Raw genomic sequence first — 26,704 nt, 5'->3', positions numbered from 1 at the left:
AATGAAAATCCGACATTGATTTTGAACCATGTTTCAACAGAATTATTTAAAGAAAAAACTCATGAAACAGGCCTGGACATAAGTGATGGTATCCCTGAGAATAATGTGACCAAAGGGACATGTTAAATCAAGGTGTGTCCACTAATTAGCAATACAGGTCTCTAAAATCTTGTAATCAGTCAGTGGGCCTACATATAGAGCTACAGGTAGTCACTGTGCTGTTTGGTGACATGGTGTGTACCACACTCAACATGTACCAGAGGAGGCAAAGGAAAGAGGTGTCTCAGGAGATTAGAAAGAAACTTATAGACAAGCATGTTAAAGGTAAAGGTTATAAGACAATCTCCAATCAGCTTGAGGTTCCTGTGACTACAGTTGCACATATTATTCAGAAATTTAAGATCCACGGGACTGTAGGCAACCTCCCTGGATGTGGCAGCAGGAGGAAAATTTATGACAAATCAAAGAGACGGATAATACGAATGGTAACAAAAGAGCCCAGAAAAATTTCTAAAGAGATTAAAGGTGAACTTCAAGCCCAAGGAACATCAGTGTCAGATCGCACCATCCGTCATTGTTTGAGCAAAAGTGGACTTCATGGGAGACGACCCATTTTTGTTGAAAACAAATCATAAAAAAGCCAGACTGGAATTTGCCAAACTACTTGTTGATAAGCCCCAAAGCTTCTGGGAGAATGTCCTATGGACAGATGGAGCCAAGGCACATCAGCTCTATGTTCACAGATGGAAAAATTAAGCATATCAAGAAAATAACACTGTCCCTACTGTGAAACATGGAGGAGGCTCTGTTATGTTCTGGGGCTGCTTTGCTGCATCTGGCACAGGGTGTCTTGAATCTGTGCAGGGTACAATGTAATCTCAAGACTATCAAGGGATTCTAGAGAGAAATGTGCTGCCCAGTGTCAGAAAGCTTGGTCTCAGTCACAGGTCATGGGTCTTGCAACAGGATAATGACCCAAAACACAGCTAAAAACACCCAAGAATGGCTAAGAGGAAAACAATGCACTATTCTGAAGTGGCCTTTTATGAGCCCTGACCTAAATCCTATTGAGCATCTTTGGAAGGAGCTGAAACATGCCATCTGGAAAAGGCACCCTTCAAACCTGAGACAACTGGAGCAGTTTGCTCATGGGGAGTGGGCCAAAATACCTGCTGAAAGGTGCAGTAGTCTCATTGACAGTTACAGGAATTGTTTGATTGCAGTGATTGCCTCAAAAGGTTGTGCAACAAAATATTAAGTTAAGGGTATCATCATTTCTGTCCTGGCCTGTTTCATGAGTTTATTTTTTTTTTAAATGTTGTTGAAGCATGGTCAAAATCAATGTCGGATTATCATTTGTTCATTTTCATAGAATTTCTATTTATTATTACTTTTGTCAGATTCAAGTTATTTCTGTGACCATTGTGGGTTTTTCTTTCAATAACCTAGGGGTACCAACAATTTTGTCCACGTGTGTATGTAGGATCTGTTGTAGACAATGGGTGATCTGTGGGGATCTATAAGGGACCTGTTGATAGATAATGAGTGATACGTAGGGATCTATGAGGGATCTGTGTTTAGTCTAGGGGTGATCTGTGAAGAATCTTTGAAAGATGAATAGGTAGTCTTTGGGTGAGTTGCAGGGAGATCTATAATGTGTCTCTAAGTGGTCTAGGTGTGATCTGTGGGGGGCCTATATGTGGTCTACATTTTCCTACTTGTGTAACATGTAGCCCTGCATTAGTGTCATTAATAATAATTATGTAATCACATTAATAAAGCACAGCAAAATCACAAACATAAATCTGCATGTGAATTTCATGTATGTAAAGCAGTTGAGCCTTTGAACAGAGCAAGGACAGGCAGAGAGAGACTTGAGAGGGCTGTTGAGAAACGTTAGCTGTTGCTCATAATCACAAAACTGTCACACAGCAGTCCAGATAGCCTTATCTTACCACCCGGAGCAACTCAGAGGCCGTTTGTTTCAAGCTGCCACCCAGACACTGAATGCAACACACCACTGCTGTTTGCTTTACCACTGACTTTTCACTCACACTGTTGCACAAGCGTATATCAAGAGAGAATTACACAACAATTTCTATTGTGTTTTAGAAAGTGGGGAATGAAAGAACAGCTCTCACCATTTTATTCCTATTGCCCATATTCCCTCTCAGAACACAGAACATCAGTAAATGAATTATTTACACTGACTGAATTTTGTCTCATAGTTTCCCATACTGGTTAGAAGACATCACTATGAAATACCATCCATGGACTTATTTAGTGACCAAATGGTTTATACATAGGTTTTAGTGTCATGTTCTGACATTTTAAAATGAATGAAACTTACTGAACCAATATTGTAACAATGTGATTTAGGTTGTTTCCTGTCATACCCAGTAGGGGGCACTAGTGATTTCAGGAGTACATATCTACCCGACTATAGGGAGTAAAACACAATGTAAAAGCTGCGTACCTATGCAATCCTTAAGATTTTTGGCCACTGGATACCACAGAAACACAGGGTACCACAGAGACAGTGGATACCACAAAAATACTGGATACCACAGAAACAGTGGATACCATGGGAACACAGAACACCACAAAATACTGGTACAAATAGGAAGGTGTTTGGGGATGCAGAGTACAATGCAGAGTACACCCCAGTAAAGAATTGATCAAACAGTCGCCTGTGCTGGCTAGCATTGTTCACACCAGGGGTGTGATGGGAGCTGGAGTCAAACGCAATTTGCTGATTTCCCTGCTCCAACAGACCTACTACACCTGGCAATTAACAGAAGAGTTGAATCAGGTGTGCTTGAGCAGGAAAAACTGTGCAGGAATCCGCCCCTCCAGGTTGGCCCCACCACTGGCCCACATTGAGTGATGAGGGGAGATAGAGGACCATCCTACCCAGAGAGGGTGAGGACAGTTAGACTCTCTGGGACTCCTAGACATGGATAGCGGTGGCATCACTGGGGATTAAACCGCCAACTGCCTGATGAAAGAGCCAGTGTTTAGAAAGCTGCATGTCTCAAGAGGCCTAAGTAAGTGGTTCCTGACCACATTAAGTGAATCTCAGATCGCTCAGACTCCGAGATGAGTGTAAGGAGACTATTTTTTCCACTTTTAACTGGTTCTGTATTCACTTTAAAGTTTGCGTGACCATCAGCAGATGATTAAGCCAGATTTCAGTAACACTACACTGCAGTCATCCGGTGAGCCACAGGTGCATGTGTGTTTTGAAGTGTTACTCGATGAAGCTGGTGCTGCAGGTTGGAATGAACCAGATTTGTCTGGTTGCTGTTCCTCGGGGTGTGTGGAGTGTGTCTCAGGTGGAGAAAAGGCACAGAGCTCCTGAATCACATCCTTGATCTTTTTACAACCCTCTGTGTTTCCGCTCACTGTAGTTTAGACAGCAGACTGGGTGCAGTGCCTAGGTGACTAAATATAGGTCAAAGCCCCTCCACCAGTCCCTCTCTCACTCACTCTCTCACACACACATACACACACGTACACACACTCAGTGGGGAATTCTGCTCCACGTGTCTCACAAGGTCTAGGCAAGACAGAAGCAGGTGAGTGGATGACGTACATTTCCACTGCGATCACCTGATCACTCTTCTCCATAGGCTTTTAAAGCTACAGCTCTAGTGTACAAAAGTCTCAGTCCAGCCTAGAAAGTTAGTAAACACACTAATACTTTATAGTGGATACTGAATCATTTCTAGCACATACTGGATACCTCCTAGTACATACTGAATAATTTACAGTAGATGGTAGATACAGTAGATAATAATTCATAGTAGATATTGAATAATTTATAATGGAAACTGAATCATTCCTAGAAGATACTGAAGGATTACTAATAATTCATAGTAGTGTAGTACTATAAATAATAATTTATAATAATAAGTAGATATCAAATAATTCCTAGTGGAAACTGAATAATCCATAGTGTCAAACAATGTGAAAATCAACAGCATTTTGTGTGTTATGAGAGATATTAACTTTTTGACAATCCCAGATGCAGATGGACATCATGCAAACATTTCTGCAATTCAATTTTTTAAGCATCTAATGCTCCACAGCTCGATTTAAGCCACTGATCTGAAGGTTCATAGTTACAACACATTGGGTTTACATAAGGGGAGTAGGCCATGCAGGAGCCTGGGGAGCATTTAATCTCTGACCCAGGAGGAGAGATGGGCCTTAGAGATGCAGACTGTACAGGCAAGAGCCACTCTTACTAAACAGCCAACCTGCAGTGAGTTTCCACAGACAAAGATAGAGGGTCAGAGACAAATGCAATAGGTTAGAGCCATGGAGTTTTATGCTTGTGAAAGTGCTGCTTTTACCTCCAGCAACAAGGATATCTCGAAAGCATACCCAGATGGCCTACCACATCATGTCGATGTCAAAAAATGCCCTATTTCCCAAACTCTCCTGAGTTCCACAAGGCAGAAGCTGTTTCCTGAAACCCATTCACTTACATACAGCTCAGGTATTCAAGTGTTTACCCTGAATGCTACAATTTAGCTCCGTGTGTCCTTCTAATAATTCCATGTTCTGTCGTTTAAGCATTTAAGCATAAACTCTTTAAGTGGCTTCATTCCTGTCCCTTGAGCGGTCTTGTCCTTAAGCATAACAGTCCCTGTCTCTGCAGAGCTCCAGGACCTGTCCATTAAGCTGCTACATTTCTTGTCCCTTAAGTGGTCCCAGTTCCTGTCCCTCAAGCAGCTTCAGTTCCTGTCTTATGGGAAGCACCAGGACCTACCAATCAAGCAATCCAGTCCATGTGCCTTAACTGGCTCTAGTCCATTAAGTGGTCCCAGATTCTGTCACACAAGCAGACCTCGTTCCAGCCCCTCAAGAGATCTTTCCTGCCAAGTGGTATCATATCACCTGGAATTTGAGGCTACTCATACACATAGCAGAAAGGGAAAATGAACACATCTGACCTCAAGTGCACTCCCCCTTAATCAGGAGAGAGATCAAGCTGAATGATACAGTAACTAAGAGCAGAAATAGCTCCTGGCATAAGGAAGTTATTTTATCTTTAAGCAGACTACCTTGTGTGTTGGACAGTTGTTAGATAACCTGTAATTCAGAAGAACGGGTAACCGTTTGCCCTGTGTGATGAATCAGAAATAAAGTTGTAAACACAGATCAATGTTAAAAGGTAAGAGTTCCACTTCAGGAACTGGAAAAACAACAGCATAATCCTGAATTAAGGAAAGATCAACAATAACATGTCACACAGATGGTGAAATACAGTATAGATTTTGGATTGTAATGCATTGGGTCAGGTACGTTGACCTTTACCTATCCTTGCTGTTGGACAGTTAGTGTCCTGATTTCCTGTGTTATCCTAACACCTTGTTACAGAGTTCATTTGCTCTAGTTGAATGGGGTGTGTTACATTAACTGTAATCATTTCTCATTTTTGCTTATCTTATCGAGAAATTTCCCAGCTGCCAACCTTTTCCCGCTCCAGTTTTCCAGTTCATATCATCTACACTCAAGTTGTGGATGGAAAAAACTCACAAAGCCCAATGAGATACTGTGCTTAGCACCTGTGTCTCCATAAACAAAAGTCTGGGTGTTTCTAGTTGAATGTGTCAATTAAATATTCACCGATCAGCCGTTAGCACCACCTGCCTAATACTGAGTAGGTCACCCTTGTGCCACCACCACAGTTTTGCCCATTGCAGGCATGGACTCCACAAGACCTGAATGCTCCTTGTGATATCTGGCACCAATGCGTCAGCAGCAGATCCTTTAAGTCCTGTTAGTTGTGAAGCAGGATTGCATAATTGAGCCATTGCTGCCAGTGACCCTGCTGTCAGTTCACCATTGTCGTTTCTTGGCCCACTTTTGGACACTGATCAGTGCATTCTGGAAAAACCCCACAAGACCTGCTTGCCATTCTGGAGATGCTCTGATTCAGTCGTCTAGACATCACAGTCTAGCTCTTTTAAAAGTGCCTCTGATTCTTACGCTTGCTCATTTTTCTTGCTTTTAACACACCACCTTCAACAACTAACTGTTCACTTGCTGCTTAATATATCCCACTCCTTGACAGATGCCACTGTAGATGAAGTTACTCTAACTAATAACTAATGTTTTTTACTTTTACTATGGCTGATCGGTGTGTATACAGCATTATATTTGACTGAAGGACATAATAGGTCAATGTGAACTACATTCTACATACATTCAACTGGTTTTCAGCATATTGACCTTTTTTGAGATGTCATGCAATATCTGCAGTGTCAATAATATTGTGATTAGAAAGCTAGTGTTTCAGAGAGAAGATACACATACACAGATTTTCCACATGCTTTCTTGGTGGGTTACTGATCTTGTTTGTGTCTTGTTGAAATGGTGATGGAATCAAATGGCTGAAACTCTAAAAGCTCCCTCTCAGAAAGTTAATACACCAAATGGTTATGAATACACTGCCTAATGCACAAGTATCTGTTTTACCATCGTTTTGTTAAGACATATAATTAAAATGTGTGTGTGTGTGTGTGTGTGTGGGGGGGGGGGGTTACTTGCAGGGCGAAAAAAACAGTCCCCAAAGAGAAGCACATTTACTGAGATTTTCCACTGTTTTACAATCACTGACAGTCCATGCAAAACATTTAGAAGACACACGTAGATTCACTGGTAGATTCTGATGGCAAACAAAATGGTATGACATCACATTTGTGTTGTAGTCATGGCAACTTCTGCCTGGTTGCGACCACCACCAAAGTAAAAAGGTATGTAGGAAATATTGAAAAATTGATGGCCTTCCCCTTTAATCAGTGAACATCTTAAGAAACCTCTGAAGCCCAGATGAAACTATGTTTGAAAGGCTTGTTGCACATGTTCGAATTAAAGAAGAATGTTTGCCAGAGCTCCAGTCACTCTGGTTAATCTCTCAGAGAAAGAAAAGTAGAGCTGAGTCATCTCATGATGTGAAGAAGTGAGTAGACTTGTCTGTGCAGCTCTGCTGCAGTGTGTGATCATTTCCGAGAGGATATTCACCAATCACATTACTGATAGAGCCAGCTGGAGAGAGGCAGTGAGAGTCTGCTGCAGTTGGAGCTGAGACTGTAAAATTACAGGCAGTCTCCAGTATGATTTCACTGTCCCGAACTGTCGCACTTCAGTCACACTGATTGAACACACAACACATAATACACACAATAGACACATTAAATCACAAAAATCACATTACACGCAATACACACATTTTACATCACACACAACACAAACAACACACATTAAGTCGTTAATGTTGTTTGCCCAGCACTGCTGTACACAGCTGTATCTGTATTTGTATCTGTAGTCCCAGTAGAGAAAGTGGCGGCAGGTTGAGCTGAGGGATAGGCCGGCTGCTGATTGGGGCCTAATGACAGCCCTGCCCAATTTTGGGGTTTTTATCTGCGGGCGTAATCTCGCCCTGTGCCGCGGCCGCAGCTGGAATGCGTGAAATTACATAAGAACACCCATTAGGCACTCCGGACTCTAATTAGAGAGGTTTCGTTTGAAAATCACAGTGTTCTCCTGCCAGAGCTCCCAGAATCAAGAGCTTTCAGAACGATTTGAGTGAATAATTTGAATTGTGGCACGGGATCAGTGCGTGTATGATTGTATGCACACTAAGCTTCTCATTTGTGCTGTCTGTGGACGAGTGTGTGGGAGGTCAAGGTCCTGAACTGAATTTACAGTTTATACTGTAAGTCACTCTGAAACAGTGTTTATGACTCGTTGCAGCAGCTGGTGGTGTTAGCAGCCCATCCAACAGATTTACTGCTTGACAACTTTTTACAGTGTAGATCTGCTAGAAATCAGGCCACAGTGATGAGACTGAATATACAGAATGAGTGCTGACAAATCTGTTCAGAGATGGTAGAGCTATTTTTTACAGTTTAGAAGAACAGTGAAGATGTCAAACTGTGGAATAAAAGTTCTACAGTCTTGTAATGTAGGCTCTACAGGAGCTGCTTTTTGCTCTTCCTGATGCAGCTGCATGAGAAGTACAGCTGAAACACTTTTTTTCCAACCTTTTTTTATCCCTTACAATTAAACAGACTGTGCCTGTAAACAGTTATAAAGGTGTCTGCTGGTTGCTGAGTGGGAGGAGCTAAACTGCTGTAGGCTGAGTGGGTGTGGCTAAACTGCTGTGGGATAAATGGGCGGGGATAGATTGCTGTTGACTGATTGGACAGGGATATACTGCCATAGGATTAATTGGCAGGGCTAAAATGCTGTAGTCTGGATAGGTGAGGCTTAAACTTTTACTTAAGTTTTTGCCCCTTAACAAGTCTAGTGCTGCCTATTTCTACTTTATTAAGACATAATCAATTAGTAATGTACACATTCTGTAGCATAAACATTAACTTGAAATGTTAACTTTAGAACAGAGGGTCAGTTTGTCTCTGTGTAGAGCTAATTAACAACAACAACCATTTTCACCATTTGTGTTGAGATGGAATACAGATGGAATTTGGCGTCTGCCTCTAAACCATCCGTTCAGTGAACACACACATACGCACACACACACACACAGTGGACATTGAGCAAATGTGCCTGGAGCGGTGGGCAGCTGTTAATTAGATTCCAATGCTTTGATGTTAAAATGCTTTGAAAAGAGTAGAAAAATATTTAATGCCTTATAAAGTAGTAATAACCGCCAGCTATGGTTTTGATTAGGTTTTAAAAACCTGATCTGAAAATGATATACAAACTATTACCATGTATTATACACAAATAAATAGTGGACAATGGTTTAACTCACTAGTGATTAGTTAATAAAGTAGTAATACGCAGTTTATTAGCAGCTACAGAAAGGCCTCATAATGGTTAATAATAAGCTTATAAAGTAGAGTATTAGACGAGCATTTGTGTCACTGTAGTATCTTTATGATTATGAAAACATCTGTTTTGGTTTCTGTGAACCATTTGGGCAAGAGATAAGAGATATGTGCTGTTTACATTAAACAGATTGTGTTTGGAGGGGAAAAGCAATTTCAAAATGTTCTTCAATCAGATTTGGACCAAAAACTTTTTTTTTTAATTGGCTATTATTATTATTTCCAGAATTCTGTCAAAAGTAGCCAACCACCAATTAGTTTAGTAACATTTGGAGAAACAAATCTAACAAGATCTCATTCTGATCGTAGTTCACATATTATGATTTGTTTTCATGAGGGCGGAATTGACTTTGATGAGCGTTTGATAACCATAGCTGATTTATTATTACTGTCTGTGTAAAAATGTAGTGAATGTAATAAATGTAGAACAAGTGCTTGAATGTTTTCAGCTGCTGGACTCATTTATACAGTCCTTAAAGGGCCCATATCATGGAAAACCGAATGTTCCTTGCCTTTGTTTGATGTAAACATTGTTAATGGTTCGCAATGTACTGTTCACTCCCCAGGGGGTGACTATACAGGGGGTGACTTTCCTAGGGAATACACACTAATCAGGTCTTTAAAGTTGACGTGTTGGAAGCAATAAAAAACAAACTAGTATCTGAGCCACTTTGATAAGGACCAGCTTGTGATGGCTAGACAACTGAGTCTGAACATTTCCAAAGGTATGCAGTGGTCACTACCTATCAAAAGTGCTCCAAGCATGGTATCGCCTAGCTCCCAACCCATAAAAAGGGTTCTACTAGTATTTACTAGTATCTGATGCAGCATCACTAGGCAGCCAGTGCGCTCAGAGGAAAGCACAGCTCCCCAGCTCTGATACTACAGCTAACAGACATCTCTGCTGACCAACATCACACTAGGATTAATGTATAGAGTAAGTTCCATTAACCATCCCCTGAGACAGCAAGGCCAATTGTGCTCTCTCAGACTCTGGCTGCTGATGGCAAGTAGCATGACCTGGGATTTTAACTTTAAACACAAGCTAAACCTCTTGTAGATGGTTCTTTAAAGAAGGGTTTCTTTTCAGTATTATGTAGAACCCTATGTTCCTATCCAGCACTGTAAAGAAAAGATAAAAACAGCAGTCGAAAAGTAAATTAGTTTTTTTTTTCTTGGCTTTTAATAGAAAACAATATCATTTGAAAATAAATATATTTTAATGTTAAGCTAAAACAACAAAAAACAGGTGTTAATAATTAAACTTTAACGCAACAATAAATATATTACTGTGAAAATATAATGAAAAACAAACAGACAAAAGAAATTGTCACTTTAGAAATAGAATGTTTTTTTCAATGGGAAGAGATAAATTCCTCTCTCGCTCACTTTATCTCTCTGTTCACGCCATGCCGAGGCTGAAAGGTCAGCGCAGGTCCAATTGCTGCTCCTTGCGCACAGATTTGGCAGCAGTTCTACGGCAACCCCCCACAGAATCCCCCCCTAACAAAAATAAAGGCCTTTTTCCGGAATGTTTAAGACTTTCTGCTGTGACAAAAATCATCTAGTTATCAGGCAGATTGGTGATGATGCTGATAAACAACAACAAACAAACAAAACAATAACACTGCATATAAATAGATCAAATTAAATACAGAATACTGAAATTTTCTAACATTATAAATTAATATGTAGTGTACTAGCAGAAAGGGATATTAGGCATGTTTATATACAGACCCATGGTCACGGTGGCGGAGTGACCAGTTCCTAAACTCTTCTCTTTGGAAAACAAAGGGAACTGAACTCTTCTCTCTCCGTATATACCAACATTTAATATCCCTTTATTATTTACACACTCAGTTCTATTGCGTGTTAGTACAGTCGTCGTGTTTTGAGTAAGACTTTGTCCCTCGCTTTCAAAAAGTCCTCACAGAAGATCGTTCCGCTTTTTTTCTTTTCCCGTACACTTGCCAACGTGGACCTCTGCCGTTTCGTCCGATTGGAACGCAGCCCCGGATGATCCGTCCGCTTGTACAAAGTCTGTTTCTGGATCACCGTTAGATACGAATCCACAGCAGCTCCGGTCAGTGATGCGGTGTGTCCCGTGTGAACGTTCCCCCACCCACAGGTCCAAACTGACACTGGCACTAATATATCATCCCTCTCTCGTGCAACTTGAGGCACTGTCGTTCACCGTGTGTTTCCCATAGCAGCGTTACACATTGTCTGTCTCTTTACAGATTATATATATATATATATATATATATATATATATATATATATATATATATATAAACTAGGAATTCATATATTAATTTCTTAAAAACATACAGCGGGGAAACATGCCTCTGTCTCTGTGTTCTGGAGTTGTGTTATGCAGTATGGTCCACAGGCTGAAAAGAAGAAAGTGCCAAGAGAAAATATTCCTTCATTCGTTTCAGTGTCCGCTGTTGTTCGGCCCGATCATCTCCTTGGCTTGTCACATCTGGAACAGAACCAAACAGAACCATCCGTCAGGGTTTGTAATTTTGTGCATTTCATTGTTTTTTTTTCCTGATTCTGGAGACCACACCCACACTGATCCATCAAAATACCAACTCCACTTTTCTCATCTAGAACCCCTAAATTGGCTATATATTCTCCCGAAAAGGTTCTTCAAGGGCACTTAAATAAAGGCAATGGTGCTTATACATAAAAAATATTACTCTGCTCTCTGATATCAGTGCATCCCTGCTGGCGACCAGTAAAAGTGTGGTGGGATCTCTTCTGAATCAGTCTCAGCCATCTACACCCCCTCCACCCCATTTTGCAAACACACAGTTAGAGGAGATTACAGCACCACCATCAAGGTCAATTACGACACTGAGGAGAGGGGCCAAGAGAAGCAAGCAGCATGGACACACTTTGAATTTGGGTTTGGCTCTGTTTGTCTTTGACTTTTGATTTGTTTTTGTAAATCCATCAGCTGAATTAAAGCCCAGTCTGGTCTTAGTCCTGTGATAAAGGAGCGGTTTACACGCTGCAGCCTGCAGATTACAGCGTCCGTAATCAACCATATTCTCTCTCATACATTTGGATTAGATAAGCATGAATTACTCAGAGATGTTTATGAGTGATGGCCTTCCATCACACAGTGGCATCTCAAAGTCCTACAGTCACACACACGTATGCACACACACACTAATACACCACCTGTCTCACTTGCACACGCTCGCTCTTTCTCAATCCCCACACACACACCTGTATTGCTTGTTGCCAGAATATTAGGTCTTTCAGCCTCTATGCATTTTACTGAAGCTTACCCTGCGTGATTAAAGAGCCCATAGTATGAGGAAAAGTAAAGTTGTTTTTTTTCCTAAATGTAGGACACTGTTAAAGCACCAAAACACACCATTCAGTCCTACTCCAAACAAAACAAACTGAAACAACAGTCTGTTTTAATATACTGTTTTTTATGATGTCATAGCTATGCTGATGTCAACATATTTACACATATCTTTTCGTCTATAGTGATGTGAGTTTATGCAGTGTGTAAATGCAGCCATTTATGACATCACTGCTTTTTGGAATAAGCTATCAATCAGAACAGAGCTTATTTGTATATTTTGGAATTAAATTGAATAATAATAATATATAATATATTTTAAAAGTGCGATGTGGCATAAAAAAAAAAAAAGTCATTTTTTATATGCTATACTGAACCCTATTTAGAACTATCTGTAAGATAAAGAACCGGGTAAAGAACCAACCATTTAAGATTTCAGATGTTTCTTTAAGTTGGCATGGCTCTATACAGCTTTCACTAATGATGCATAAAACCACATAAATGTTAATAAGCGGAACTCATTTGGAGCAATGACTGAACATAAGAAGACACAGAATATGGACCCTTTAACCTTTAAAGTGACGCAGGACTATTTTCTGCAGTCCATTCTGACATCAAGCGCAAATGCCGAATCTTAGTCCAACGGTGCACACAACGCACAAGCCAGATCAGATCATGCCCACATGCACACGATACAAAGAAAGGAGGACGAAAAAGAACAAAACTGAACAAGCACGTGATCAGCATACACAGCAGGACAGAAAGCAAAGTCAAGAGAAACACATATCCATACACACAAAAAAGCTTTGGCAAGGTGATGTAGGACAGACAGCAGCTAGAGGAAAACGAGGCACGGCGTTCTGTTGTTTGTTTCATCATAAACGTTCGTAAACAAACCTGCAAGTTCTTTCGTTTAACTCAAGTTGTCTGGACTTGCAGTGTAACTGTGTGAATTTGCAGGAACATTTGCAGGTGAGAGGGTCCTGCACAAACAAGCGCTTCCTTCTCTCTGAGCAAGGCTCGCAGCGGCTGCAAGGGAAGCAAAGAGAGAGACATGGAGAGAGAGACAAAGAGAGAGAGAGTCAGAGAGAGAGAGGTGTCTAAGCTATAGGTCTTAGAAAAGCGTTGTAGACAGCAGGAGAGAGAGAGACTCATGCCCCAACATATATACACATACACAAACACACACATACACACACAGCCTGTGTCTCTTCTCAGCACACACACACTGCAGGGATGGATGATATGGCCGTATGTTATCATTATTGGAATAATTTATGTTGTGGTACTCCAACATTTTCATCACCTTCAGTTATAATACAAATAAAGTGGCCCAGTGAAGTGTTAATGATAGGCCAAGGGTCAAAAGGTTAAAACAGTCTTGTTTTTACTAAAATACTTAGTAGATTCAATTTTGTGAAAAAACATATATGTCTATATAAAACAAAAAATATGGTATTATATTTTGTTTATATTTTATATAGAATATTATAGAATGTATACTGAGAGCTGAATGTATTGTAAAATATTGAAAAAAAAAATGAAAAAAAAAGAGAATTGGAATTCTCGACCGATATCCAATGTTTTCCATGTAAATAAAATATAGAAACAAAAATAACTGTTATTGTTATTCCATAAACATATATTACAATTTTACCTTGTTCTGAATATATACTGAATATCTCATCTGAAACCAATTCCAATATCATTGTCCATCTCTAATTAATAAACCTGTTCAAATCTGTATCCTGGTCCTTATTACGTTAATTAAAAATATAAAATATCATATGTCTGCAAATGTCACAATATTACACTGCGGCCATATCGCCCATCCCACTCATACTGTTCTTATCCCTCTCATTTCTATTGATTACGGTTGCCCCCATCATGCAGCATTACACACACACACACACACACACACACACTGTCTCCTCCATCTTTATAATAGTCATCATCATCATCTTTATTATTACAGGACAGTCTGCCCAGAGCCAGACTGGACATTGTACTACAGGACTATTTTGTATAACGTTTGAAGTTTGGAGGAGAGCAGCCATGGTGCATGATGGGAAAGCTGGAAGCTACCTATGCACACACACATCACAAATGACTTGCTCAATTGTGCTATGTAGTCATTAGTAGCTACTGTAAACGCAGAAGACTACAGGGATCTGTTCCGCTACGTGCTTTTACACACACCAGACACACAAAGAGGTATGTTCTAATAAACATATTAAAACAGTCAGAAAGCAGTCCAGAACACCAGTTTTAAAGTGCTAAATTTGACATTTTATAAATTTGACAATTTCAAATGTACAGATCCTGGTGCCGAAGGATGCAGTATCTTTATTTAAAGTGCGTGCACACACACACACATTTACACATATAGAAGCCTTATATCTGTCCAGAGCTACAGACTGACCTACATGAAGAAATGATGATTCCTAGAATCGTTCTAATCCACTAATCACATAATGCCACCTACTTCAGGTCATATGAAAATTACAGAGCATTCCCTAGACTTCCTGTAGTGTGTTAAGGGTCTGTCGGAATGAGTGTGTTGATCATATTAACATTACAGAACATTAGAAAGTGTCCCCTACACTTCCTGTAGTGTATTATAGTCCGTCAGAACGTCACATGAACATTAGAGAGTGATTGTGTTATGTAATCAACGTTATTGATCACTAGTTACTGCACCCTAATCTCAATCATAAGCCATTCAAAATAATGATTGTGTAGCCCCAGCACATGCTCCTCCATCAGTCTACATTCGATCACAGGCCACAGAGGCAGCAGAGGCCAGCAAACAGGAGGAGAACAAGCCCCAGTGGTCAGATCAGCAACTGCAGCAGCCGTGCAAGCTCACAGACCCCAGTTTACCTCTCCTGCTTCCCCTGAGCCACGGCCCTGCGCCAGCCTCACACTAACGCTCAGCAGAGAGAGGAAAATGCTCAGCAGCTGGAGAACCAGACACACTGCTCTAACATCAAACCCGCAAGCACGAGACACACAGGGCCGGGCTGCAGAGGAGCGTGCCCGCCGCTATGGGCCTGGGGCCCGTCGCCTCTCAGTCGCTCTGCCTTTCCCTTTTGACCTTTGCCCTTTCGGGGTTTTCTGCAAAAACAGATGAATAATGCAAGACAGGGTGTCTATGTGAGGACGGCGACACACATGCACAGAGATTCAGTCAAAACAAACAGACTTACAACAAAAGAGCAGCTTCCACTTCGGAGGCTTGCTTGAAATGAGCACCCGGCAATGCCATTGTGTGTGTGTGTGTGAGTGTGTGTGTGTCTGATGGGTTTAAAAAATCTAACTGAACTCATTTCCACACCCTTATTTAAACCTGAAAAAAGCACCTGCTGTCTAACACTGGAGCAATGAGGCAAAGTTCATGCGAATTAGACTTTAGTCCATGTTTATAGATAAGAGTGAGTCTAATAAAGATCTCCACACGGTCTGAAGCAAAGATGCTAACTGTTGTACATTTGCTTCTATTACTTCAGGGTCGTAGCTGGAGTCCCTGCACCTTGCTGATTGCATTGCGGCTAAAATATGCTGTAAATAGGTTTTTAAGACTGAACTATCGCTTTAAAAGAAAACTGTGCAGCCTCCCTGAGCCCTGCTTGAAATAAGCACTAGCCTCTCCTCTATGTGTGGGTGTGTGCGTGTGTGTGTGCACGTTTGACTGGCTTAGGTGAAAGAATCGAAGCGCAGGGATGTGAACTTGAGCTTGTGAATCGGAGGCTGAATGGTGGGGGATGGGGTGCGTACGTGCAAGGGAGCTGCAGGAGGAGGAGCCTCACCCTGTATTTGGCTCCATAAGCAGAGGATTTGATTTAGCCTCCCTGCTAACCTGATCCATCTCTGCATGCGCACACACACACACGCAGACAGACACTCATCCAATTAAACAAGGTACGTTCCCTGACACACAGATGATCTCAGATACACACACAGACACACACAGACAGAATGGTCTAACAGTGAGGTGTGGGTGCAAAGGCAGTCTGCGCTCTTAGCTCAGCACTAAAAATAGAATTGGGCTAACAGCGTGGCACCTGTGGCTATGATTAGAATAGGGACGTATCTGAGGGTCATTCTGAGGCAGCTGCACTGCACTGTGCGTATGTGTGTGTGCGCGTGTGTGGTCCGTCCTTAACACCTCTGAAGAAAGTGTCAGAAACAGCATCATGAACACACACACACAGCCGCACCTCACAAGTGCTGTCTCACCACTCAAATACCTGTTATCCCAATAAAAGACCTAATATGTCCCCCTCCACTGTATCCTAAAATGACATCTGGACTGGTCTAAGGACAGTCAGATCAGTGTTAAATAACTCCAGCAGGTAAATTCAATGGCATGATTGTAAAATTAGCTGTGGTATGGCCAAACATTTATATCACATGACATTTTAAAACCACTCTTTCAGTATATATCATGACACTATGTATTTTAACATATATATTTTAAAATAAAAAATTTATTTGCTTGTATTTGTATTAAACTTATTCATGCTAAACAGCAGTAGCATATTAGCATGGAAATCATAATTAACTACAAAAGTAGATCGGAAAGCTTTTTTACTGCGCAAAATAGAGAAAACACAGAAAAACTGAACAACACAGAAATAAATGTTCAAATTAAATAATATAAGTAAGATCAGTCACAACATTATCCAAAAATTCAAAACTGTTGTTTTCAGTGAAGGTCTGAACACCCTAGTGCCGACCCACTGTGTGGTACAGATACTTACGGCACTTTCTCTAAGCACCACTTAGCCTTTTACTATTGCTGCATTAAACTGAACCCAGAATCACAAAAAGACCATATCAGAGACATGCTTACAGCTACCACCGTCACACACTGCTGGAGTTTAAATATTACAGTCATTCACACTTTAGTACCAGCTGGTGATCAGCTTTTGGTGAGGAACAGGCCCCAGCTGCTGTCCATGCTAGGCTAAATGCATGCTAACCCCAAGAGACTGGAAGTCCAATTTGTATCACTCTCCTACGGACAAATTGGATTCGATCAGACTGTAAATGACTGGACAATGGGAGGTGATTGAGAGATGGCTGTGTTTGTGAACCCTGACTCAGACTTTCCGCTCAACATGCTAGCGTTTAGCACAGCGTTTGTTCGCTTCTTTGTGGCATACCACCCACTACTGCGTGAAATGACACTAAAACAGCCTTTCTGCACATCCTGAACCAAAGCATCTGACGCAAGTGTAAAGACAGAGCACCTTCGGCACCGACATTAGCATTAGCATTTGCGCATGTCATCCAGTGGGCCACTGGTAGCGCAGTGTCCAGCTGACTGCTTCTCATTTCATTTTTTAATTAATCAGTATGATCAATACAAGTAGTCTTTAACAAAGCAAAAGATACGAGCTAGTCTAGTTTTAGTATTACTAATAGTCAGTTCATACACACTCGGACACGCATACCCACACGTGCACTCACACACACACAAAGTAGATAAAATTTACTTACTTTTCTTTCTTTGTTTTGACTTCTTGTTTTTGTCTAAAAGGAAAAATGATTTAAAAATGACAATCATTAAAATTATTAATTTACATTATTACATTGTTTCCAATAATTTAGTTTGGTAAATTCACTCAACTATACAGTTCAGTATTTATAATGAACAGTTTTTGGGCTACCCACCTGCATTCACATTTTGTGTGTTCTGTGAAACGCAACTGAAATTTATGTTGCGATACACCTTGTTTCACTCTTAATACCTGCAAAGAGAGGAGAGACAATTGATAAGAATTCCTCTTTCTTCTGACCATACTCTGACCTCTCTCAGAGATCTGCTAAATGATTTATCAACCCCAGATCGCTGACAGCTGAGAAACAGGAGGCTGTGTGGCATTATTATTCGTAATTTCAGGCCTTGGCTGTGGGTGAGAGGGACTTTGAGCACACAAACACGGGTATAAACAGCGCATGAGGGGGTAAACAACATAGCTCACATGCCACTGGACCAGGCCTCACTTTCCCCTAGCTTGAAAAGGCCACTAGGAGAAAGGCAGTGAGCAGTTTTGGATGCAGGTCATCTTTGGACTAATCTTGTTTTTTATTTCAAACCATATTCTTCTAACCACTCTATTACCCAACATGTTTAAGATAAGTAGATCAGTAACATCTGCTTAGTTACATGTGAGGAATCTTAGTGTCCTATCACTGCTGTTTAATTTTTACCACTAAACTTATTATTTGCTTAGCTTATGCTTTGTGTAGCTTAGCTTATTGTTCAGCTTTAGTCTTATTGTACCTGCTATGAATTATTCAGTATCTACAATTAATTATTCAGTACCTGCTATGAATTATTTAATATCTGCTAGGAGTTATTCAGTATCCACTACAAATTATTCTGTATCTGCTATGAACTATTCATCATCCACTAGAAACTATTCATTAACTACTATGAATCATTCAGTATCTACTAAGAATTAGTTAGTACATAGTTTACTTTATTAATAAACTAATCAAAATATTGCACCCTCAGCTGATTCCCATCACTGTGTGTGAATTACATTGATATGATGATATGATTGATATATTGAGATTGACTGACTTACCTCCATCGTGACATTTCGTGTCTCCGTGGGGCCACACTCCAGTGCTTCATCGTTGCAGCAGCCTGCACAGCGGTTGAGAACTACGCAGGATGGGATGTAGGTGGACTCTATTTCGTCCGGATACTCCTGCAAGATGTCTACAAGAACCTCCCGGGTATTACACTGGCTTTTCGTGTAGACATCCATGAAGCCAACCACTGAGAAAGAAGAGGAAAGTAAAGAAACAGACCAGTTAGGAGATGTAGAAGTAGAGGAAAGTACATCTCACAACGATCTAATTAAGTTATGATTCTTTACAGGATTATTCCGAAATACGTTTCTTAGGTACATGATAATACTGCAATCGCTCCTGCATCGGAATACTGCAATGAGATTTGGCCAACATTTGATATTTGATGACGTAAAAAAAATAAAATAAAATTGTGGAATGTACTTGTAAAGTAAGTTAAATTAAAGTTAATTCAGTTAAAATAAGTCAATTAGTAAGTCAACAGGAAACTTAATGCAATGTTGAGTGAGTGCAAGCTTTATTAAATATTATTATAAGTTATTATAACAGATTATAACATTCCAAAATCAGTGCTGATCAGGCCAAAAAAAGTAGTATGAGTGTTACATTCAATGCTTTCGCTCCCAGCTAAGATGCTCTTAATGCTACGAAGCTTTAGTGAAACCAGGCCCAGTGCATTACAATCCATCAACGCATGTTTACCTAGAAGAGTGGCCTACATTAGCTCACATCCTGACTATAAGGAACTACCAACCCGACTCTGAACCCTGAAGTGCACCATTAACCTTCATGCTGAACTGCTGGGATTACTCAACGTCTCCTCTCTGCACATAACCTGCCCTTTGTCCCGTCTCTCTTCTACCTTTTCTGTTTCTCTTTTTCTCTTCCCAGGAGCGCTGCCAATTCGACAGAGCCCTTGGCTCCTTTTTGTCCGGCCGTCAGGTACGGGGGGAACTTCCTAAGTGGAGGCCCAGCGCAAAAAGCCAGATTAGCGAAGAAACAATGCTAAAGATCTGTGTGGCTCAACACCCCACAAAAGCCTATTGTGTAGATGAGGGCCTTAATTTTACCTAAGTGGGAGGAGAAAAAAAGACTGACCTGCTAGCTTGACCACACACAAACACACACATATGCCCTGTATGCCCCTTCCTCCCTCATTCCAGAAAGATCCCTGCAGATCCCACCCTGGTCCATGTGACCTCAGCACCTTGTGACCCACTGTGGCGCCGAGCTTCACCTTTGACCATTGACCTTGGATTAAAAGCCCACCCCCAGGGACATCTCTGAAGCAGAGAGAGGAAGCTGTGCTTTAACACCTCATGCTAGCTATGCTATGCTATGGATTGCAGGCCAGTTCTTCAAGCAGTGTGTGTAAGGTTAATTTGTTCACCAAAGAATGCTGACCTGTACTGCGCACGGTTAATCTGTCCACCATGTCCAGTGTTAATCTTCCCATGGATGCTTCAAGCTCAAATGCTTGCTAATGAATGAAAGCTAAAGGGGGTTGTAATGCTAGCTAGTGCACTCAGCAAAGAAAGGACAGGTGCTGAAAAGGGGTTTAATAAAAAAAATGGTTTTAGGATGGTTCTTTAAATAATTATTTGCTAATTTCTAGTACTGCTTCCTTTTATCAAGGAACTTCCTTTTTAAAGCAAAGTGGTTCTATTCAGAAAGAAAAAATGATTCTTTGGAAATTGCAGAACAAGGTGCTTCACTGAGCCATCTTTAAAATGGTTCTTTAAAGAACATTTAATCCATTTAACCATTCAAATTGTTTTTTGAATTGTCTTGGTTCCATATAGAACCTCTGCTTGTACTAAACCCCCTTAAAACTCTAAACTCTAAACAAAAAGGTTCAGTCCTTTAACTTTGACTATTTAACAATAGTGTAACAGTCTTGTGCACTAAAATACTGAACACAAAATAACATGATTCTAATGAATCCTTGAAGCATCCAATTTTACCAAATTGTGTCATATTGCATTGCTGTCTTGTGATTTGCATAATGGTTTGCTAGTGGTTAGTATGTTAGCTTGGGGCTAACATATTACCTTGTGGCTAGAGCATTAGCGTGTGGCTAGAGTGTCAGATCAGGACACTGAAAGATCTTTAGATTTTTCAAATGCTGCACTTTTATAATGTTAATTATAATTATAATTCTAAGAAAATTACACATATAATCAAAATAGACTATTTTGGCTGAGTTTAAATATTGACTAAGAGACCACTGTGTTGTATCAAATTAAGACTGTTGTGAATTGTTGCACACAACTAGCTAGCATTAGGCACAGCAGACCACACAAACCGGCGCACCCTGGCTTCCATTCCTAATTAGCAACACTAGCATTTCTTGCTCAAATGATCCTTTTTGCTAACTGCCAAGTCATCAACATTAATGTCTGCCTGTACACTAGCATCTTTCTTCAGCGGGATGTGGACGTGCTGCACTGCTAGCTGTATCAGAGCTGGGGACACCTTAGCCTTCGCTGTCTGTTCCACTGCTAGACATAATTTAATCTGTAGCTGCAATGCCAGAGGAATATCACACCTCCTCATGAGGCCCTGGAGGACCAGAAAACATTAAGAGTACAAAGTGACCACACGCAACATAGTCACAACAACAACACTCAGTTTGCTCATTATAAGCAGAAACCTTTTCAGTCCTTTCCACAAACACTAAATGCGTCAACAACCTTCGCTTTAAACAGGGAGCGCTACAAAACAAAAAAACAGTGTTCCGGAGTTAGCAAGCCGTTGTATCAGAGTTTAGGCCCATATCCCAAATATTTTCACTGTTTGTTTTGTATCAAAAATAGCCATTAATGTTGACAACACCTCTTTATCCCTTAGAATTAAGCAATCTGTTTTTGCCACTGTTCCTTTAAGACCAATATATATAAATCCGTCTGAAATCCGAGCCAAAACACTTATACACTTTGTATAAGTGTTTCATTGTTACAGTGGGCTTTTGGGACATCACGAAAAGCAGTTCAATATATTGACTGGCACCAATTATCTCTCTTTATCCCTAAGAATTAGAGTCTTTGTGCATTTAAGACTAATTTATGTAAATTAGCTCTGATTTTGACTGTTCTGCATTGTGCCCTTAAAACTTCAGCATGAGGGCCTAGAGCTTAACTGAAGTGAGTGGAGTGGGCGGAGACATGTAAATGAGTTGGACTTTGTGACATCACAAAAATGAATTAAAAACAGGCTGTTTATAAATATATATTTATTTATTTATTTATTTATTTATTATATCCATATATAAGTATTATATCTGGATTTGGATTGGATTTTTTCTGTGATACTGGCCCTTTAAACCGAGACAGCTTGCTAGTCAATCAGCTGAGTTCACCCCAACACCCACCTGGGTCGGCTACCGTCCACTGAATTTGACCTTGGGGGAAATTTGACGAGCAAACTAGCTTAGCTGTGTCACCACTCATAAACAAACATAGCTTCGTCTGTTGCCTCCTGCCAAGGCTGCCGGCATACAGTAAATTATTTGTTTTGTTTTGACAGTGCTCGGAAAAAAGAGGGATAAAAGAGAACGGAAAAATTCTATCCTCGTTCACAGCTGAAACAAATGATTAACCAAGCTGTGTAGAAAGTGTAGGGAATTAAATACTGAATATGAAAGGCCCGGCTGACAGCTTGCCAACTGTGTAGTCCAGGTTTCAGACTTTGCCTCGTGCCACAAGGCTGTCATTCTGACTACGTTCGCAAGGGGGCAGTGCTCACAACTGATTTAGTAAAGGGAAAAAAGTTGCATCTCTCAGATCCAAAGTTTCTGCAGTAAACCCTTCAGGGGTTCATTTAGAGAGCCACTTACCTTCATTTTTGCTTTTGTCTCCGTCTTTGGGAGGTATGTGTGCCGCCTGTGGTGGGGAAAAAAGAAGCAAAAACAAGCTAATTAAAAAAGTGCCTCTTAAACGTCGGCTTGATTGATCAAATATGCCTGGAATGTATTAAATAAACCAAAAGCACTGTAATAAACTATATTGATCTGTAGCGTTGTGCAATAAAAAATGGAACATTTAAAGCTGCAGGGAATTACAAAATAACATTATTAATAATAACAATTTATCTATGATATTCAGTGTGTTCACACTGTATACATTAGTTAACATGTAATCCCTTTACAGTAGGAATTATTGTATTTCTGCCCTGTCCCCATTTTCCCGCCTTTACACTGCACAATCATTATGCTCTGGTCATAAGTCCTTGCATTAACACAGCAGCCATTTGAGCCAGACTGAATTCTGCAAGAGTGAAACAGACACTCCGGGTGTTCCTTCCAGGCTTTTTTGCAAGGCTGATATCAGACCTGGAGGTGTGTTACAGTGCTGCAGGTGTGAGGCCTGACTGGTGCAACCGTGCTCAGGCATTGCACCAGACCATCACCAGCATGCATATACATAAAAACACCTCCGCTGTTTCAGATGCATTAAGAATACATATTACGATCAATAAGGCTGTTTAGATAAGCTGGGATCACTCCAGCTACCCTGGTAACCAGCAGGGTATTAGTTCTAACATCTGATATATGATGCACTGAGGGGAAAGCAGCTGCAGGTTGCAGCCCTAGAGCACTAGAATAAGGTCTGCTCACAGAACTATGGGAAATGTCTTATTATATTATATATTATATATTATTATTACAGATGTGTCTGTAGTGCCTAATGCAAATACACCCTTACCGGTGTCAAACCAAAGGCCACAATCACTGTCAGTGCTGCCTACTATGTCAAGAACAGCTCCCACTCTCAAACAGATGGATCAAATCAGAGGATTAGACTCATTAATAAATCAGTAATTAATGTGTGTCAGACTAAGGCAACAGGGCAGGCCCCAAGCAGGCCAACTGAGATCACAAGAGCCATTAATGGCTACTAATGACAGCTGAAGGGCTCTAATAGCTAATAGTTGGTGTGATGATGTGATTGCAGCGAGACACCCCCCCACCCACACACACTCATTCACACACAGCACAGACAGCACACACTTACACACACACACACACACACTCACCCCATCAGAGTGCTCCTACCTTCAGTGCAGACGCGTGGAGCAGCGCTGCTAAAACCAAGTGCAGCGAATAGACACCAAAGTTCATGGTTTTTGGCTTTTTCCACAAAGTTCTGCAAAACCAAACCACAGGTTTTTTTTAAGGAGTGAAGGCTGGGAACAAGGAGAATCAGGCCTCTACAGAGGAGCAGAACCCGTGACACTGAGGAGGAGGAGGAGGAGTGAGGGGTAGGGGGGGTCAGAGTAGCACTCCCATACTGCCACAGTCAGGAGGCACCTGCGAGAAAATCCTCAGAATAAAACAAAAATGGATTCTGGGAATGGAAATGCAAAAAAGGAGAAAATCCACACGGGCTCGGCGCGCGTCCTCCCTCTGATCACTTCCTACAATCCACAATGGAAAAGACGATCAAGGATCAATAAAAAGACGTGAAGAATAGAAATAAAACACAAAACGAGCGTAAAAAAAGTTTGCCGTAGAGCTCCCAGCACGCGCGCGTGTGTATGTGTGCGGCAAAGACGAGACGACAATACGCGTTACGCACGGAGACGAACGGACCACGAATCAGCATTTCATGGTGCCAAAAATGATCCAATCCTTGCGCAGGGGGGCGAAAAGCGTCTTCACGGCTTCCTTTCTCCTTCCTCTCTTTGCTTCAATTGGGAGCTCACTCTCTTTATCCCTCTCTATGTGTATGTGTGTGCGTGCGTGTCTCTTTTCTCTCTCTCTCTCTCTCTCTCTCCTTCTCGCTCGCTCGCTCTCGTCTCTTGCGCCCGGTTCACGCTCTCTGTCTTGAGAGTGGGGCGCTCGACGACGTGCCTTTCTATTGGCCACTCAGGCTTTGACGTCCTCTGTATGGGCGAGGAGACTGGCGTCACGGGATGTAGAGTATTTTATTGGACGCGGCGTAGGAGTCACTGCGAGCCTCCATTGGACACTAGGGTAAGGGTGGGGCGAAAGCAGCGACGTAACTGGGAGGCGTTTACCCCTCTTACACTTTCTCACGGCTTTTAATAATAATAAGCCAAAAGCTGCTCTTCTCCAGAGGTGTGTAAAGTGAACCCAGACGCGCTCCATTTAACCCATCAAAAGTCATGGTTCTCCCCAATTTCCGGACAATTCAGCGGTTGAGCTGAAACGGGTAATTGTATAGAAACAATTGTATGTATTATCCAAACACACCAGTAATCCCACACGTGTCTCCTGAGTTTTATTTGAAATGTGGAAAATAAATTTTAAATAGTGGTAAATTGGAAAATTCTTTTTGCTACACAGCGCCCTGCATATGTGCTTCCACCATGTTAATGGTTTCGGGTGTAAAATACCCATTTTGCTTTGCAAAAACAAACAAACAAACAAACAAAAAAAAACACCTAAACCTAAAGTGTCTCAGGCATCAGGTAGTGTATTCATAACCACTGGTGTAATAACTTTCTGTGAGGGATCTTTTAGAGGTTTAGACACCTGTCTCTATTCTCCACCACTGTGAACGCTAAAGCTCCAAAGTGAGAGGAGTAAGCTACAGTAAAGCAGTCCAGGACCTAAAGCAACACAACACAATCAACTTAGGAAATAAATGTTAATGACTAAACTGGAACTGATGAGAAGGTCCTTACTGATATAGGGAGCAGAATTTTTTTTAATGGCGAAAGAAAAAGACCAAACCATGTACATTATGTTGGCCCAATTTTCAATATTTTATTTATTCATTACTCTTGTAAACCTGATGTATAAGATAGTAATGTATGCTGTAAGTTGCTGTAGTTTTCTCTTTTGTTTGTACTGTGTTGTATTTGTTTTTTATTGTGATCTATTCTATAACGCACTGATCCGTTCTATTGTATTCTATTCTGTTCTACACTCATCTGTTTCATTCTATTCTTTTCTGATCTATTCTATTACACACTGATATATTCTATTCAATTCTAAACTATTATATTCTATTCTGAAATATGATAATATACACAGATCTATTCTATTCTACAGTCATTTATTTTCTATATTCTATTCTTCTTTTTCTTTCCTATATATATTATACATATTTCTATACATATTATACAATGTATAATATGTATAGAAATATGTATTCTATTTTATTCTATTCTATTCTGATTTATTCTATATACTATTCTACATTCAATTCTCTTATATTCTGTTTTATTCAAAATTTGTGTCCAAATCTAATGTATTATGATTCACTATATTGTGATCTTATATATTCTATTTCATGTATATTGTAAAGTATTGCATTTATATGCTATTCTTTTCTAATCAAATGTATTCTATTCTGTTAAAATGTGTCCTATTCTATATTCTCTATTCTATTCTGTTTTTTTTTTTTTCTATATTATACTTTTTCTATTCAAGTATTCTGTTCTCCTCTGCGCTGCTATTGATCTCTGTGCAAAGCACGCCTAAATATAATAAAGCCTAAGTACAAACTGGTTTACATTTGATGAAACAGAGAAAAGTAAGGTGGGGAGTTTTAGTGTGACAGCCACGTGCAAGATTTCAGAAGCCCTATTAATAACTAAGAGAGGACGCAAGAGGACTCTGAGAGAGGACGCTTGCAGCCAGAGTCTATTTCTAGAAGGGAAAGTGGAGTCAGCTGCATTTAAGTTAGAACCATTGACTCAGTTACACTCAATGGTTCTTCTCTATGATCTTTGGGTGATTCTTCCTTTGAGTCTTGGTTCATCTCATTGGTTCTTCCTCATGCTCTTGCCTTCTATGTCTTTTATTGTGGTTCTCTTTTGTGTGTTGGATCATCTTTTCCTCATGATGTTAGGAAGGTTCTCCTTTGAGTTTTTGTCCCTCTGAGTGGTTGTTCCCCAGGCAAGACTCATTTGGTTGCCCTTCTCTACATTATTA

At 40.6% G+C, this 26,704-nt stretch overlaps 1 protein-coding gene across 4 annotated transcripts; it reads right to left on the bottom strand.

Moving 5' to 3' along the window:
* Positions 1 to 11,119: 11,119 nt before the first annotated feature.
* vegfaa (vascular endothelial growth factor Aa) lies at positions 11,120 to 24,657 on the bottom strand. 4 transcript variants are annotated; one of them, XM_072668438.1, is made up of 7 exons: positions 23,855 to 24,645; positions 22,637 to 22,682; positions 18,792 to 18,988; positions 17,872 to 17,948; positions 17,698 to 17,730; positions 13,090 to 13,221; positions 11,120 to 11,352 (listed from the first exon to the last, which is right to left on the bottom strand). In XM_072668438.1, the coding sequence occupies exons 1-7, from the start codon at positions 23,918 to 23,920 to the stop codon at positions 11,331 to 11,333; spliced, it is 573 nt and encodes a 190-aa protein (XP_072524539.1). In that variant the 5' UTR covers positions 23,921 to 24,645; the 3' UTR covers positions 11,120 to 11,330. The 4 variants fall into 4 exon arrangements, 2 of the variants coding, with proteins under 2 accessions (XP_072524539.1, XP_072524540.1); XR_011978277.1 differs by lacking the exon at positions 11,120 to 11,352 and adding an exon at positions 15,076 to 15,309 and having other exon boundaries at positions 13,149 to 13,221; positions 23,855 to 24,657; XR_011978278.1 differs by lacking the exon at positions 11,120 to 11,352 and adding an exon at positions 15,076 to 15,309 and having other exon boundaries at positions 13,149 to 13,221; positions 23,836 to 23,921.
* Positions 24,658 to 26,704: the final 2,047 nt, after the last annotated feature.

The sequence above is a fragment of the Salminus brasiliensis genome, chromosome 23, assembly GCF_030463535.1.
Source record: "Salminus brasiliensis chromosome 23, fSalBra1.hap2, whole genome shotgun sequence".
Classification (NCBI taxonomy): domain Eukaryota; kingdom Metazoa; phylum Chordata; class Actinopteri; order Characiformes; family Bryconidae; genus Salminus; species Salminus brasiliensis.
This window is presented reverse-complemented; position numbering and strand designations above follow the sequence as displayed.